Below are 17,848 nucleotides of genomic sequence, written 5' to 3'. Positions count from 1 at the left end.
AATGGCGGCGCGGACCGGAAGTGCCCGTGAGGGGACTCCGGAATGGCGGCGCGGACCGGAAGTGCCCGTGAAGGGACTCCGTAATGGCGGCGCGGACCGGAAGTGCCCACGAAGGGACTCCGTAATGGCGGCGCGGACCGGAAGTCCCGAACCGCCGCCCAAAAACACAACCCGTGACGCAACCGCGGCCTCAGGGCGGAGCCGGGGCCGGTTTTGGGGCCAAATTTCCGTTTTTCGGGATTTTGGTGGGTTTTTTTTGTTGTTTTTGAGGGGATCATTCCGGTTGTACCCCACCCACTTCCGGCGGTGTTGCCGCCTTTCCGTCCCCCCCCCGCGCGCACTTCCGGTCGCAGCCGCTTCCTTCCGGCCCAGGTGAGCCCCAAAATCGGCGAGTTTCGCCCCAAAACCCCGCGAGGAAGGAGAGGGAGGGGGAGGGGCGTTCCCGCGGGCCGCTGATCGATGCGGGTCGATGGATCGATCGGTTTTCCCAATAATCGCCCGTTCCGCCCCGAATCCGCCCCCGCCTTTTCCCGATTTCCCCGGTTTTTACCCCAAAAGCTCCTCCGGGCTTGGTTTGGGAGGATTTGGGTCATTTTTGGGTCGATTTCTGGTGATTTGGGTCAATTTTGGGTTCATTTGTGCTGATTTTGGTCATTTTGGGTGAATGTTTGCTAATTTTGGGTGATTTGGGGTCAATTTTCGTCATCTTTGGGTCAATTTGTGCCATTTTGGGTCGTTTCGGGTCGATTTCTGCTGATTCGTGCTTTTTTTTTTTTATTTGCTGACTCAAATTGGCCCAAATTGACCAAAATTGACCCAAAATTGACCAAAATCAATCAAAATTGGCACAAATTGACCCAAAATTGACCCAAATCAGCACAAATTGACAGAAATAGACACAAAATCGACCAAAATGGACCCAATTTGACCCAAATTGACCCAAAATGCCACATATTGACCAAAATAGACCCACAAATTTTTGTTTGGGTGATTTTGGGTCAATTTTGGCTGATTTGGGTCAATTCTGGTCAATTTCAGTCGATCCAAGACCAATTTGGGTCAATTTTGGCCAATTTGGGTCAATTTTGGTCAAATTTGGGTCAACTTGGGTCAATTTGGGTCAATTTTGGCCAATTTGGATCCATTTTGGTCAAGTTGGATCAATCCAAGACCAATTTGGGTCAATTTTGGCCAATTTGGATCCATTTTGGTCAAGTTGGGTCAATCCAAGACCAATTTGGGTTAATATGGGTCAATTTGGGTCAATTTTGGCCAATTTGGATCCATTTTGGTCAAGTTGGGTCAATCCAAGACCAATTTGGGTTAATATGGGTCAATTTGGGTCAATTTTGGCCAATTTGGATCCATTTTGGTCAAGTTGGGTCAATCCAAGACCAATTTGGGTTAATATGGGTCAATTTGGGTCAATTTTGGCCAATTTGGATCCATTTTGGTCAAGTTGGGTCAATCCAAGACCAATTTGGGTCAATTTTGGCCAATTTTCATGGAATTTTGGCCAATTTTCATGGAATTTTGGCCAATTTTCATGGAATTTTCATGGAATTTTCCCGATTTTCACCGGTCTCCCCCCGGTTTCCTCCCCGCAGCGCCTCCCCCCGGCCGGACGATGCCGAAGGCGGCGCGGCCCCGCCCGGCCGAGCGGGCGCGGGCGCGGTTCCGGCGGCTGCGGCGCGCGGCGCGGGCGCTGGTGCTGGAGAACGCGGCGCTCTGCGACGAGCTGGCGCGCCTCGAGGCCAAGTGGGCGCTGGCCCGCGGCCAGCGGCGATTCCTGCTCGGACGCCTGCTCGGACACCAGGCCGCGGCCGGAGAGGCGGCCGGAGAGGCGGCCGGAGAGGCGGCGCGGCGGCCGCGGAGAGCCCGGACGGCCGCCGGCCGGGGGAGGGGCGGGAGGGGCGGCCTGAGGGACGAGCAGTGGTCAGCGGGGTCGAAAAGTGACCAGTGGTCAGCAAAAGATGAGCAGTGGTCAGCGGGGTCGAAAAGTGACCAGTGGTCAGCAAAAAATGACCAGTGGTCAGCCAAAGATGAGCAGTGGTCAGCGGGGCCGAAGGATGACCAGTGGTCAGCTGGAGGAAGAGCCGGGCCCAAGGATGAGCAGTGGTCAGCGGGGCCGAAGGATGACCAGTGGTCAGCGGGGTCAAAAAATGACCAGTGGTCAGTGAGGGTGAAGGAGGAGCCGTGGTCAGCAGGGCCAAAGGATGACCAGTGGTCATCAGGGCCGAAGGATGACCAGTGGTCAGTGAAGGTGAAGGACGAGCCGTGGTCAACAAAAGATGACCAATGGTCAGCCAAAGATGAGCAGTGGTCAGCGGGGCCGAAGGATGACCAGTGGTCAGCGGGCTCGAAAGATGACCAGTGGTCAGTGAAGGTGAAGGACGAGCCGTGGTCAGCGGGGCCCAAGGATGACCAGTGGTCAGCCAAAGATGACCAGTGGTCAGTGAAGGTGAAGGATGAGCCGTGGTCAACAAAAGATGACCAGTGGTCAGCGGGGCCCAAGGATGACCAGTGGTCAGTGAAGGTGAAGGACGAGCCGTGGTCAGTGGAGGTGAAGGACGAGCAGTGGTCAGCGGGGCCCAAGGATGACCAGTGGTCAGCAGGGCCGAAAGATGACCAGTGGTCAGCTGGAGGAAAAGCAGATGGCTCAAGGGATGACCAGTGGTCAGCAAAGGATGACCAGTGGTCAGTGAGGGTGAAGGAGGAGCCGTGGTCAGTGGAGGTGAAGGACGAGCCGTGGTCAGCGGGGCCCAAGGATGACCAGTGGTCAGCGGGATTGAGAGATGACCAGTGGTCAGCAGGAGGAAGACCTGGCCGGAGCGATGACCAGTGGTCAGCGGGCTCCGGAGATGACCGGTGGTCAAGCGGCCGGGCGGCGTCCACCTCTCGGCCGCACCAGGCCGCCACGCCGATGTCCGGTGCGCTCCGGCCGCCGGGCGGGGCCGGAGATGACCGCAGGCCCGACGGAGGCGGCGCTGACCGCTCGGCCGCCGGCCGGCCGGAGGAGGAGGAGGAGGACGATGACCACGATGACCACGAGGAGGACGAGGAGGAGGAGGATGAGGAGGAGGAGGAGGACGAAGGCTCCGCTCCGGCCTTCGGCTACTCCGGCCTCTTCCTGGCCAGTCCGGCCGGCTCGGACGACTGACCGGTCAATAAATGACCCCGGCCGCGGTGGCCGGAGGGGTTGTGGTCACTCCACGATGAGGTTTGGGTGTTGTTTGGCTGCGCCACGATGACTGCCGAGTGACCACTGACCACCCCACTGACCACCCTGAATGATCACTGACCACCCCAATGACCAATGACCACCCCCACTGACCCCCCCAATGACCACTGACCACCCCACTGACCACCCCACTGACACCCCAATGACCACTGACCACCCCACTGACCACTGACCACCCCACTGACCACCCTGAATGACCACTGACCACCCCAATGACCACTGACCACCCCCAATGACCACTGACCGCCCCACTGACCACTGACCGCCCCACTGACCACTGACCACCCCCAATGACCACTGACCGCCCCACTGAACACTGACCACCCCACTGACCCCCCCCAATGACCACTGACCACCCCCAATGACCACTGATGACCCCTGACCACCCCCAATGACCAATGACCCCCCCACTGACCCCTGACCCCTTGACCACTCCTCGCTGACCACTCGAGCACTGCTCAGGCCTTTATTGAACCGCGGGTGGCGTGGCCGGAGCCGAGTGACCACCCGGAGCAGAGTGACCGCCCAGATCAGAGTGACCACCCGGATCAGAGTGACCGCCTGGGGCCAAATGATTGTCCAGAGCAGAGTGACCGCCCAGAGCCGATGAGTGACCACTCAGAACCTATGAGTGACCATCCAGAGCTGAGTGACCAACCAGATCCGAGTGACCGTCAGGAGCAGAGTTACCGGCTGGAGTGACCACCTCCATCCGAGTGACCATCTGGATCCGAGTGACCACCCAGAGCTGAGTGACCGGCCGGATCCGAGTGACCGCCTGGAGCAGAGTTACCGGCCGGAGTGACCGCCCGGATCCGAGTGACCGTCTGGAGCAGAGTTACTGGCTGGAGTGACCGGCCGGATCCGAGTGACCGTCCAGATCTGAGTGACCACCCAGAGCTGAGTGACCACCCAGAGCAGAGTGACCAACCAGATCCGAGTGACCATCAGGAGCAGAGTTACCGGCTGGAGTGATCACCTCCATCCGAGTGACCATCTGGATCCGAGTGACCACCCAGAGCTGAGTGACTGGCCGGATCCGAGTGACCGCCTGGAGCAGTTACCGGCCGGAGTGACCGCCCGGATCCGAGTGACCGTCCAGATCTGAGTGACTGGCCGGATCCGAGTGACCGCCTGGAGCAGAGTTACTGGCCGGAGTGACCGCCCGGATCCGAGTGACCGCCCGGATCCGAGTGACCACCCAGAGCTGAGTGACCACCCGGAGCTGAGTGACCAGCCGGATCCGAGTGACCGTCCAGATCTGAGTGACCACCCAGAGCTGAGTGACCGGCCGGATCCGAGTGACCGTCCAGATCTGAGTGACCACCCAGAGCTGAGTGACCACCCAGAGCAGAGTGACCAACCAGATCCGAGTGACCGCCTGGAGCAGAGTTACCGGCCGGAGTGACCGCCCGGATCCGAGTGACCGCCCGGATCCGAGTGACCACCCAGAGCTGAGTGACCACCCACAGCTGAGTGACCAGCCGGATCCGAGTGACCATCCAGATCTGAGTGACCACCCAGAGCTGAGTGACCGGCCGGATCCGAGTGACCGTCCAGAGCCGAGTGACCACCCAGAGCTGAGTGACCAGCCGGATCCGAGTGACCGCCTGGAGCAGAGTGACCGGCCGGAGTGACCGCCCGGATCCGAGTGACCGTCCAGATCTGAGTGACCACCCAGAGCTGAGTGACCAGCCGGATCCGAGTGACCATCCAGATCTGAGTGACCACCCAGAGCTGAGTGACCGGCCGGATCCGAGTGACCATCCAGAGCAGAGTGACCGGCCGAATCCGAGTGACCGCCTGGAGCAGAGTTACTGGCTGGAGTGACCACCCGGATCCGAGTGACCGTCCAGAGCAGAGTTACCGGCCGGAGTGACCGCCCGGATCCGAGTGACCGTCCAGATCTGAGTGACCACCCAGAGCTGAGTGACCGGCCGGATCCGAGTGACCGCCTGGAGCAGAGTTACCGGCCGGAGTGACCGCCCGGATCCGAGTGACCGCCTGGAGCAGAGTTACCGGCCGGAGTGACCGGCCGGATCCGAGTGACCGTCCAGAGCAGAGTTACCGGCCGGAGTGACCGCCCGGATCCGAGTGACCACCTCCATCCGAGTGACCGTCCAGATCCGAGGAGTCACCATCCACATCCGAGTGACCGTCCGCATCCGAGTGACCGCCCAGAGGCGAGTGACCGGCCGGAGTGACCTCTGGCACGTCCTGGAGGTTGTGGAAGACGCCGGCGAGGTCCGGCCGCCCGGCCAGCGCCCGCAGCAGCCGCTCGGCCGCGGCGCGAGCTCCGGCCGGCAGCGCCAGCGCCGCCCGCGGCCGGAACCGCAGCTCGGCCGAGAGCGGCCGGAGCCCCGCGGCCGCCAGGCCCCGCCGGACCGAGCCCAGCGACGAGGGGTCACACAGGAACTGCGGGGTCAAGGGGCAGGGGTCAGCCAGGGGTCACACAGGAACTGCGGGGTCAAGGGGCAGGGGTCACTCAGGGGTCACACAGGAACTGCGGGGTCAAGGGGCAGGGGTCACACAGGGGTCAGTGGGTCAGCCAGCGGTCAGGGGTCACACAGGAACTGCAGGGTCAAGGGGCAGGGGTCACACAGGAACTGCGGGGTCAAGGGGCAGGGGTCACAGAGGGGTCAGTGGGTCGGTCAGGGGTCACACAGGAACTGTAGGGTCAAGGAGGGCAGGGGTCAGCCAGGGGTCAGTGAGGGGTCATCCAGGGGTCGGGGGTCACTCAGGGGTCACTCAAGGGTCAGGGGGTTACTCAGGGGGGTCAGTGAGGGGTCAAGGGGTCAGTGAAGGGTCAAGGGGTCACTCAGGAGGGGTCAGTGAGGGGTCAAGGGGTCAGTGAGGGGTCGGGGTCACTTGGAGGGGGGTCAGTGAGGGGTCAGGGGGTCACTCAGGGGTCAGTGGGTCACTCAGGGGTCAGTGGTCACTCAGGGGTCAGTGGTCACTCAGGGGTCAGTGGTCACTCGGGGGGGTCAGTGAGAGGTCAGGGGGTCACTCAGGGGTCAGTGGGTCACTCAGGGGTCAGTGGTCACTCAGGGGGGTCACTCAGGGGTCAGTGGTCACTCGGGGGGGGTCAGTGAGGGGTCAGGGGGTCACTCAGGGGTCAGTGGTCACTCAGGGGTCAGTGGTCACTCAGGCCGCTCCCCGCTCTGTGGCCCAAGAAGTGACCAACGCCCAGCACGGCCGGGCCTGCCCCCGAGTGACCCCTGGCTGACCCCGGGTGACCCCTGGCTGACCCCGGGTGACCCCCGGACCCACCTGGAGCTCGGCCCCGTCCTCGGTGGCCGCCACGTCCTGGGCTCCGGCCGCCGCGGCCGCCTCCAGCGCCGCCTCCATGGCCACGGCCCGGCCGGACACTCGCAGCACGGCCACGGCCTCGAAGGCGCCGCGCGCGTCCCCGGCCAGCGCCGCCCTGCCAGGGGTCAGCGGGGTCACACAGGGGTCAGCGGGGTCACACAGGGGTCAGACAGGGGTCAGCGGGGTCAGACAGGGGTCAGACGGGGGTCAGACAGGGGTCAGCGGGGTCACACAGGGGTCAGACAGGGGTCAGCGGGGTCAGAGATGGGTCAGACAGGGGTCAGCGGGGTCACACAGGGGTCAGACAGGGGTCAGCGGGGTCAGACAGGGGTCAGCAGGGTCAGAGAGGGGTCAGACAGGGGTCAGAGGGGTCACACAGGGGTCAGAGAGGGGTCAGCGGGGTCAGTGGGGTCAGACAGGGGTCAGACGGGGGTCAGTGGGGTCAGACAGGGGTCAGCGAGGGGTCAGCGGGGTCAGAGAGGGGTCAGTGGGGTCAGCGAGGGGTCAGCGAGGGGTCAGCGGGGTCAGAGAGGGGTCAGCGGGGTCAGACGGGGGTCAGACAGGGGTCAGCGGGGTCAGAGAGGTCAGACAGGGGTCAGACGGGGGTCAGCAGGGTCAGAGAGGGGTCAGCGGGGTCAGACAGGGGTCAGCAGGGTCAGAGAGGGGTCAGCGGGGTCATCAGGGGTCAACAAGGGTCACCACCCCCCTCAGAGTGGCCAGTGGTCATCAGGGGTCACCAAGGGGTCACCCAGAGGTCATCAAGGGTCACCCAGAGGTCACACCCTCCCCCCCCCCCCCGGAGTGACCGGTGGTCACCCGGGGTCACCCAGTGGTCACCCAGGGGTCATCAGGGGTCACCCAGTGGTCACCCAGTGGTCATCAGGGGTCACCCGGGGTCACCCGTGGTCACCCGGGGTCACCCAGTGGTCACCCAGGGGTCACCCAGTGGTCACCCGGGGTCACCCGTGGTCACCCGGGGTCACCCAGTGGTCACCCAGGGGTCACCCAGTGGTCACCCAGGGGTCACCCGGGGTCACCCAGGGGTCACCCAGTGGTCACCCAGGGGTCACCCGGGGTCACCCAGGGGTCCCCCCGGCGGTCAGCACTGACCCGTGGCGGCCGAGCAGCGTCCGGAGCTCGGCCTGGCTGCGCCGGACGTTGTCCGTGCGGACGTCCAGCAGCAGCAGCGCCCCCCCCGGGCCCCGAGCGGTCAGCAGCGCCCGCGCGGCCGCGGCCGGACGCTCCTGCGGCCGGAGAGAGCGGGCAGCGGTCAGTGAGTGACCCCCAGTGACCCCCCAGTGACCCCCCGGCCGGAGAGAGCGGGCAGCGGTCACTCAGGGTCATTCAGGGTCACTCAGGGGTCACTCAGTGGTTACTCAGGGTCACTCAGAGGTCACTCATTGGTCACTCAGGGTCACTCAGGGTCATTCAGGGTCACTCAGGGGTCACTCAGGGGTCACTCGGGGGTCACTCAGGGTCACTCATTGGTCACTCAGGGGTCACTCAGGGTCACTCAGAGGTCAGTGGTCACTTGGGGTCACTCATTGGACACTCAGGGTCAGAGGTCACTCGGTCACTCGGGGTCACTCAGGGTCACTCATTGGTCACTCAGGGTCACTCAGGGGTCAGTGGTCACTTGGGGTCACTCATTGGACACTCAGGGTCAGAGGTCACTCAGGGTCAGAGGTCACTCAGGGTCAATGGTCACTCAGGGTCACTCAGGGTCACTGACCGGCCGCAGGGCGTTCTCGATGGTGGCACTCAGGGGTCACTCGGGGTCAGTTAGGGTCACTCAGGGGTCACTCGGGGGTCAGTGGTCACTCATTGGTCACTCATGGGTCACTCGGGGTCACTCATTGGTCACTCATTGGTCACTCGGGGTCAGTGGTCACTCATTGGTCACTCGGGGTCACTCATTGGTCACTCATTGGTCACTCAGGGTCACTCGGGGTCACTCATTGATCACTCAGTGGTCACTCATTGGTCACTCAGGGTCACTCATTGATCACTCAGTGGTCACTCATTGATCACTCGGGGTCACTCATTGATCACTCAGTGGTCACTCATTGGTCACTCAGGGTCACTCATTGATCACTCAGTGGTCACTCATTGGTCACTCGGGGTCACTCATTGATCACTCATTGGTCACTCAGGCTCAGGGGTCACTCATTGGTCACTCGGGGTCACTCATTGATCACTCATTGGTCACTCATTGATCACTCATTGGTCACTCAGGGTCACTCATTGGTCACTTATTGGTCACTCATTGATCACTCATTGGTCACTCAGGGTCACTCATTGGTCACTCATTGGTCACTCATTGATCACTCATTGGTCACTCGGGGTCACTCATTGATCACTCATTGGTCACTCATTGGTCACTCAGGCTCATTGGTCACTCATTGATCACTCATTGGTCACTCAGGGTCACTCAGGGTCACTCATTGATCACTCATTGGTCACTCAATGGTCACTCATTGATCACTCATTGGTCACTCATTGATCACTCATTGGTCACTCATTGGTCACTCATTGGTCACTCAGGCTCAGTGGTCACTCAGTGGTCACTCAGTGGTCACTCGGGGTCACTCGGGGTCACTGACCGGCCGCAGGGCGTTCTCGATGGTGGCACTCAGGGGTCACTCAGGGTCACTCATTGGTCACTCAGGGTCACTCATTGGTCACTCAGGGTCACTCATTGGTCACTCAGTGGTCACTCGGGGTCACTCATTGGTCACTCATTGGTCACTCGGTGGTCACTCGGGGTCACTCGGGGTCACTGACCGGCCGCAGGGCGTTCTCGATGGTGGCTTTGGGCACGTTCAGGCTCCGGCAGCGCTCCAGCAGCGCCGCCAGCGCCGGGTTCAGCGCCGGCTCCGCGCCGCCCTCTGCCGCGATATTGAGATATTGATCACCCCGGGGCCGATATTGATCACCCCGCGGGCCGATATCACGATATTAATAACCCCATGGCCTGATATTGCCGTATTGATAACCCCATGTCGCGATATCCCGATATTGATAACCCCATGGCCTGATATCGTGATACTGATAGCCCCATGTCGCGATATCGCGATATTGATAACCCCATAGCCTGATATCGTGATACTGATAGCCCCATGTCGCGATATCGCGATATTGATAACCCCATAGCCTGATATCGTGATACTGATAGCCCCATGTCGCGATATCCCGATATTGATAACCCCATGGGCCGATATCGTGATATTGATAACCTCGTGGCCCGATATTGCAATATTGATAACCCCGTGTCACAATAGGGGCCAATATCGCGATACCAATAACCCCACGGCCCAATATCACGATATCAATAACCCCGTGGCCCGATATTGCGATATTGATAACCCCGTGTCGTTATATCGTGATATCGGTAGCCACATGTCATGATATTGTGATATCGATAACCCCACGGCCCGATATCGTGATATTGATAACCCCGTGTCACGATATCGCAATATTGATAACGCCATGTCACGATATCGCGATATTGATCACCCCGTGTCACGATATCGCGATATTGATAACCCCACGGCCCGATATCGTGATATTGATAACCCCGTGTCACGATATCGCAATATTGATAACGCCACGTCACGATATCGCGATATTGATCACCCCGTGTCACGATATCGCGATATTGATAACCCCACGGCCCGATATCGTGATATTGATAACCCCGTGTCACGATATCGCGATATTGATAACGCCATGTCACGATATCGCGATATTGATCACCCCGTGTCACGATATCGCGATATTGATAACCCCACGGCCCGATATCGTGATATTGATAACCCCGTGTCACGATATCGCAATATTGATAACGCCATGTCACGATATCGCGATATCGATCACCCCGTGTCACGATATCGCGATATTGATAACCCCACGTCACGGTAGCCCCATGTCCCCCCAACACCGTCTATCCCCACCCCCAAATCCCAAACACCCCAAATCCCGACACCCCCAAATCCCGACACCCCCACCACCCTCTATCACCCCCAAATCCCGACACCCCCAAATCCCAACACCCCCAAATCCCGACACCCCCAAATCCCAAACACCCCCAGCACCCCCATCACCCCCAATCCCAAACACCCCCAAATCCCAAACACCCCAAATCCCGACACCCCCAAATCCCAAAGACCCCCAAATCCCGACACCCCCAAATCCCAAACACCCCCAAATCCCGACACCCCAAATCCCAAACACCCCCAAATCCCGACACCCCCAAATCCCAACACCCTGCATCACCCCCATATCCCAAACACCCCCATACCCTCTATCACCCCCAAATCCCGACACCCCCAAATCCCAAACACCCCCAAATCCCAAACACCTCCCACCACCCTCTATCACCCCCAAATCCCGACACCCCAAAATCCCAAACACCCCAAATCCCAAACACCCCCAAATCACAACACCCCCAAATCCCAAACACCCCCACACCCTCTATCACCCCCAAATCCCGACACCCCCAAATCCCGAACACCCCCAAATCCCAAACACCCCCAAATCCCGACACCCCCAAATCCCGACACCCCCAAATCCCAAACAGACACCCCCAAATCCCGAACACCCCCACACCCTCTATCACCCCCAAATCCCAAACACCCCCAAATCCTGACACCCCCAAATCCCAAACACCCCCAAATCCTGACACCCCCAAATCCCAAACACCCCAACACCTTCTATCACCCCCAAATCCCAAAGGCCCCCAAATCCCGAACACCCCCAAACACCCCCAAATCCCAAACACCCCCAAATCCCAAACACCCCCATACCCTCCATCACCCCCAAATCCCAAACACCCCCAAATCCCAAACACCCCCATACCCTCCATCACCCCCAAATCCCAAACACCCCCAAATCCCAAACACCCCCAAATCCCGAACACCCCCAAATCACAACACCCCCAAATCCCAAACACCCCCAAATCCCAAACACCCCAAATCACGACACCCCCAAATCCCAAACACCCCCACACCCTCCATCACCCCCAAATCCCAAACACCCCCAAATCCCAAATACCTCCAAATCACGACACCCCCAAATCCCGAACACCCCCAAATCCCAAAGACCCCCAAATCCCGAACACCCCCAAACACCCCCAAATCCCAAAGACCCCCAAATCCCGAACACCCCCAAATCCCAAACACCCCCAAACACCCCCAAATCCCAAACACCCCCAAATCCCGACACCCCCAAATCCCAAACACCCCCACACCCTCCATCACCCCCAAATCCCAAACACCCCCATACTCTCTATCACCCCCATATCGCGACATGCCCCCCACCTTTCCCAACACCCCCACACCCTCTATCACCCCCAAATCCCAAAGACCCCAAATCCCAAACACCCCCAAATCCCAAACACCCCCAAACACCCCCAAATCCCAAAGACCCCCAAATCCCGACACCCCCACACCCTCCATCCCCCCCACACCCTCCATCCCCCCATATCGCGACACGCCCGTCCCCCACCTGCGGCGGCCGCCCGCAGCATCCGCGCCAGGCGCTGCCGGAGGCGGCTCCGCTCCGCGTCCCGCGGGCCCTTCACGTGCCGCACCTTGGACCAGCGGTTGTGCCCGGCCATGGCCCGGACCGGCACCCCCGGGACCCCCCCCGGGACCCCCGGGACCACCCCCGGGATCCCCCCGCGGCCGCGGGCCAGCGCCGGGCCCAGCCGGGCCAGCGCCGCCATCTTGGGCCCGGCCGCGGCTGCGCGCTCGCCGCGGGGCGGAGAGGGGGATGATGGGTAACGGCGATTTGCATGGGCACGCCCCCTCCCGGAACAGAGATAGGGGTGATTTGCATGGGCACGCCCCCTCCCGGAACAGTCATAGGGGGTGATTTGCATGGGCACGCCCACTCCTGGAACAGAGATAGGGGGTGATTTGCATGGGCACGCCCACTCCTGGAACAGAGATAGGGGTGATTTGCATAGGCGCGCCCATTCCTGCAAATGGTATAGGGGTGTTAGGGGGGTGATTTGCATAGGCACGCCCACTCCAGAAACAGAGATAGGGGTTAGTGGGGGTGATTTGCATAGGCACGCCCACTCCTGGAACAGAGATGGGGTGATTTGCATAGGCACGCCCACTCCTGCAAACGGTATAGGGGTGTTAGTGGGGTGATTTGCATAGGCACGCCCACTCCTGGAACAGAGATAGGGGTGATTTGCATAGGCGCGCCCACTCCTGGAACAGAGATAGGGGTGATTTGCATAGGCACGCCCCCTCCCGGAACAGAGATAGGGGTGATTTGCATAGGCACGCCCCCTCCCGGAACAGAGATAGGGGTGATTTGCATAGGCACGCCCCCTCCCGGAACAGAGATAGGGGTGATTTGCATAGACACGCCCACTCCTGGAAACGGTATAGGGTTAGTGGGGTGATTTGCATAGCCACGCCCACTCCAGAAACAGAGATAGGGATGTTAGTGGGGATGATTTGCATAGGCACGCCCCCTCCCGGAACTGAGATAGGGGTGATTTGCATAGGCACGCCCACTCCTGCAAACGGTATAGGGGTGTTAGGGGGGTGATTTGCATAGGCACGCCCACTCCTGGAACAGTCATAGGGGGTGATTTGCATAGGCACGCCCACTTCAGAAACAGTGATAGGGGTTAGTGGGGGTGATTTGCATAGACACGCCCACTCCTGGATCAGAGATAGGGGATAGTGGGGGTGATTTGCATAGCCACGCCCCCTCCTAAAAACCCATAGAATGGTGTTAGTGCGGGTGATTTGCATAGCCACGCCTCCTTCAAGCATTATCTGTGTGCCTTAATGGCGCTGATGGACAGACGGACACGGGGATGGACGGACGGACACGGGGATGGACAGATGGACACGGGGATGGACGGACGGACACGGGGATGGATATGGGCATGGACAGACGGACACGGGGATGGACAGACAGACACGGGGATGGACAGACGGACACGGGATGGACAGGGGGATGGACAGACGGACACGGGGATGGACAGACGGACACGGGATGGACGGACGGACACGGGGATGGACAGATGGACATGGGGATGGACACGGGGATGGACAGACGGACATGGGGATGGACAGACGGACACGGGGATGGACAGACGGACACGGGATGGACAGGGGGATGGACAGACGGACACGGGGATGGACAGACAGACATGGGGATGGACACAGGGACGGACAGATGGACACGGGGATGGACACGGGGATGGACAGACGGATATGGGGATGGACAAGGGGATGGACGGACGGACACGGGGATGGACAGACGGACACGGGATGGACAGGGGGATGGACAGACGGACACGGGATGGACAGGGGGATGGACAGATGGACACGGGGATGGACGGACAGACGGACGGACGGACGGGCCCCATCCCCTCCCCCACCCCGTTCCTCCTTCCTCTTTCCCGCCTCGATGACGTCACCACGGAGGGGGGGGAGGGGCGGGGACCCCACGTGACCCCCCAAATTTCCCCCGCCCCTCCCCCACCCCTCCCCTCCCCCCCCTTTTCCCTGGCCCCCCCCTTTAAGATTTTTTTTTTCCCCTTTTTTTGGTTTTTTTCACCCCAAAGTTTCTCACCCGCCCCTCCCCCACCCTTTCCTGCCCCTCCCCCACCCCTCCCCCCCACCCCCTTCCTGCCCCTCCCCCACCCCCCCCCCCCTTCCCCCTTGTTTTAATTGGGTTTTTGTTTTGTTTTTTTTTTTTTTCCTTGGTTTTTTGGGTTTTTCACCCCAAAGTTTCTCACCCGCCCCTCCCCCCACCCCCTTCCTGCCCCTCCCCCACCCCTCCCCCACCTTTCCTGCCCCTCCCCCACCCCCAAAGTTCCGCTTTTCGGGCCCGGAGGAGCCGCGATGGAGCCCCGGGAGCTCCTGGCGCTGCTGGGGACAGGTGGGGACACCTGGGGACACCGGGATGGACACTCGGACATCGGGGTGGACAGATGGACACTCGGACATTGGGGTTGGGGACCCCCCTGGACACTGGGGACACACCTGGGGACTCCTGGGGTGACACCTGGATGGACACTCGGACACTGGGATGGACACTTGGACATCGGGATAGACACTCGGACATTGGGATGGACAGATGGACACTCGGACACTGGGATGGACACTTGGACATCGGGATAGACACTTGGACACCTGAGTGGTCATTTGGACATCGGGGTGGACAGGTGGACACTTGGACATTGGGGTTGGGGACCCCCCTGGACATTGGGGACAGGTGGGGACACCTGGGGTGACACCTGGATGGACACTCGGACACTGGGATGGACACTCGGACATCGGGGTGGACACTCGGACATCGGGGTGGACAGATGGACACTCGGACATTGGGGTTGGGGACCCCCCTGGACACTGGGGACACACCTGGGGATACCTGGATGGACACTCGAACACTGGGATGGACACTCAGACATCAGGGTGGTCATTCGGACATTGGGATGGTCACTCGGACATTGGGATGGACAGATGGACACTCGGACATTGGGGTTGGGGACCCCCCTGGACATTGGGGACACACCTGGGGACACCTGGGGATACCTGGGGTGACACCTGGATGGACACTCGAACACTGGGGTGGTCATTTGGACATTGGGGTGGACACTCGGACACCTGAGTGTTCATTTGGACATTGAGGTGGACACTCGGACACCTGAGTGGTCATTTGGACATCGGGGTGGACAGATGGACACTCGGATATTGGGGTTGGGGACCCCCCTGGACATTGGGGACACACCTGGGGACACCTGGGGACACCTGGATGGACACTCAGACACTGGGATGGACACTCGGACATCGGGATAGACACTCGGACATTGGGATGGACAGATGGACACTCGGACATTGGGGTTGGGGACCCCCCTGGACACTGGGGACACACCTGGGGATACCTGGGGTGACACCTGGATGGACACTTGGACACCTGGATGGACACTCAGACATTGGGGTGGTCACTTGGACATCGGGGTGGTCACTCGGACATTGGGATGGACACTTGGATGTTGGGGTGGTCATTCGGCCATGGGGTGGTCACTCGGACACCAGGATGGACACTCGGCCATCGGGGTGGTCACTTGGCCATGGAGGGGGGGGCCACTCAGCCTTGAGGTGGTCACTTGTCCTTGGGGTGGTCATTTGGACACTCATCCTTGGGCTGGTCACTCATCCTTGGGGTGGTCACTCATCCTTGGGGTGGTCACTCATCCTTGGGGGGGTCACTCATCCTTGGGGTGGTCACTCGGGCATGGGGTGGTCACTCGGCCATGGGGTGGTCATTTGGTCACTCGGCCATGGGGTGGTCACTCGTCCTTGGGGTGGTCACTCGGCCATGGGGTGGTCATTTGGTCACTTGTCCTTGGGGTGGTCACTTGGCCATGGGGTGGTCATTTGGTCACTTGTCCTTGGGGTGGTCACTCGTCCTTGGGGTGGTCATTTGGTCACTCGTCCTTGGGGGTCACTCGCCATGGGGGTGGTCATTTGGTCACTCGTCCTTGGGGTGGTCACTCGTCCTTGGGGTGGTCATTTGGTCACTCGGCCATGGGGTGGTCACTTGGCCATGGGGTGGTCATTTGGTCACTCGGCCATGGGGTGGTCATTTGGTCACTCGGCCATGGGGTGGTCATTTGGTCACTCGGCCATGGGGGTCACTCGGGCCCCTCCCCCAGCGCTGCTGGCCGGGGGGCTGGACCTGGAGACCCCCCGGGTGTTCCCGGGCGGCGCCGGCGGCGACTTCGGCGCCAGCGTGGCACAGCTGGGCGGCGGCGAGCGCGGATGGTAACGGGCCGAGTGCCAAATCAGCCAAAATCAGCCCCAAATATCCCCAAATCAGCCCAAAATATCCCAAATCAGCCCAAAATATCCCAAATCAGCCAAAATCACCCCAAAATATCCCCAAATCAGCCCAAAATCACCCCAAAATATCCCAAATCAGCCAAAATCACCCCAAAATATCCCCAAATCAGCCCAAAATCAGCCCCAAAATATCCCCAAATCAGCCCAAAATTATCCCCCAAATATCCTCAAAATATCCCCAAATCAGCCCAAAATCATCCCCAAAATATCCCTAAATCATCACAAAATTATCCCAAAATATCCCCAAATCAGCCCAAAATCAGCCCCAAAATATCCCCAAATCAGCCCAAAATCAGCCCAAAATATCCCAAATCAGCCAAAATCAGCCCCAAATCGGCCCAAAATTATCCCCAAATCAGCCCAAAATATCCCAAATCAGCCAAAATCAGCCCCAAATCGGCCCAAAATATCCCAAATCAGCCAAAATCAGCCCCAAATCGGCCCAAAATATCCCAAATCAGCCAAAATCAGCCCCAAATCGGCCCAAAATATCCCAAATCAGCCCAAAATATCCCAAATCAGCCAAAATCAGCCCAAAATCACCCCAAAATATCCCAAATCAGCCAAAATCACCCCAAAATCAGCCCAAAATATCCCAAATCAGCCAAAATCAGCCCAAAATCACCCCAAAATATCCCAAATCAGCCCAAAAGCAGCCCAAAATATCCCAAATCACCCCAAAATCAGCCCAAAATCACCCCAAAATATCCCAAATCAGCCAAAATCAGCCCCAAATCGGCCCAAAATATCCCAAATCAGCCCAAAATCAGCCCAAAATCACCCCAAAATATCCCAAATCAGCCAAAATCACCCCAAAATATCCCAAATCAGCCAAAATCAGCCCAAAATCAGCCCAAAATATCCCAAACCAGCCAAAATCACCCCAAAATATCCCAAATCAGCCAAAATATCCCCAAAATATCCCCAAAAGATCCCCAAATCACCCCAAATTCAGCACAAAATTATCCCCAAAATATCCCCAAATCAGCCCAAAATCAGCCCAAAACCAGCCCAAAATCAGCCCCAAAATATCCCCAAATCAGCCCAAAATCATCCCCCAAATATCCTCAAAATATCCCCAAATCAGCCCAAAATCATCCCCAAAATATCCCTAAATCATCACAAAATTATCCCCAAAATATCCCCAAATCAGCCCAAAATCAGCCCCAAAATATCCCCAAATCAGCCCAAAATTATCCCAAAATCATCCCCAAATTTTCCCAAAATCAGCCCCAAATCATCCCAAAATTACCCCAAAATCATCCCAAAATCATCCCCAAAATTATCCCCAAATCACCCCAAAATTATACCGAAATTACCTCAAATTATCCCCAAAATCTCCCCGAATTTTTCCCAAATCCCCCAAATTTTCCCCAAATCCCCCAAATTTTCCCAAAATCCCCGGAATTCTCCCCAA

General features: G+C 59.1%; 1 protein-coding gene across 1 annotated transcript; it reads right to left on the bottom strand.

The window, feature by feature from the left end:
* Positions 1 to 3,692: 3,692 nt before the first annotated feature.
* Positions 3,693 to 13,167, bottom strand: TACO1 (translational activator of cytochrome c oxidase I). The gene is made up of 8 exons (XM_077789536.1): positions 13,094 to 13,167; positions 12,634 to 12,771; positions 12,487 to 12,530; positions 12,056 to 12,445; positions 9,335 to 9,438; positions 7,631 to 7,794; positions 6,512 to 6,710; positions 3,693 to 5,656 (listed from the first exon to the last, which is right to left on the bottom strand). Exons 1-8 carry the CDS (start codon positions 13,165 to 13,167, stop codon positions 5,306 to 5,308), a joined length of 1,464 nt encoding a protein of 487 aa, XP_077645662.1. The 3' UTR covers positions 3,693 to 5,305.
* Between the last annotated feature and the right edge of the window lie 4,681 nt (positions 13,168 to 17,848).

The sequence above is a fragment of the Lonchura striata genome, chromosome 35 (assembly GCF_046129695.1).
Source record: "Lonchura striata isolate bLonStr1 chromosome 35, bLonStr1.mat, whole genome shotgun sequence".
Classification (NCBI taxonomy): domain Eukaryota; kingdom Metazoa; phylum Chordata; class Aves; order Passeriformes; family Estrildidae; genus Lonchura; species Lonchura striata.
The sequence above is the reverse complement of the archived record's forward strand: the minus strand, read 5'-3'. Positions and strand labels throughout refer to the sequence as shown.

Bases quoted from the DNA above. Each gene is read 5' to 3' on its own strand.
- TACO1 (XM_077789536.1), bottom strand. From the start codon at position 13,167: ATGCAAATCACCCCCTATGACTGTTCCAGGAGTGGGCGTGCCTATGCA. The intron at 12,772-13,093 runs GTTTGCAGGAGT...TCTCTGTTCCAG, and splicing joins CCCCCTAACACCCCTATACC to GAGTGGGCGCGCCTATGCAA. The intron at 7,795-9,334 runs GTCAGTGACCCC...CTCCGGCCGCAG, and splicing joins TCGAGAACGCCCTGCGGCCG to GAGCGTCCGGCCGCGGCCGC.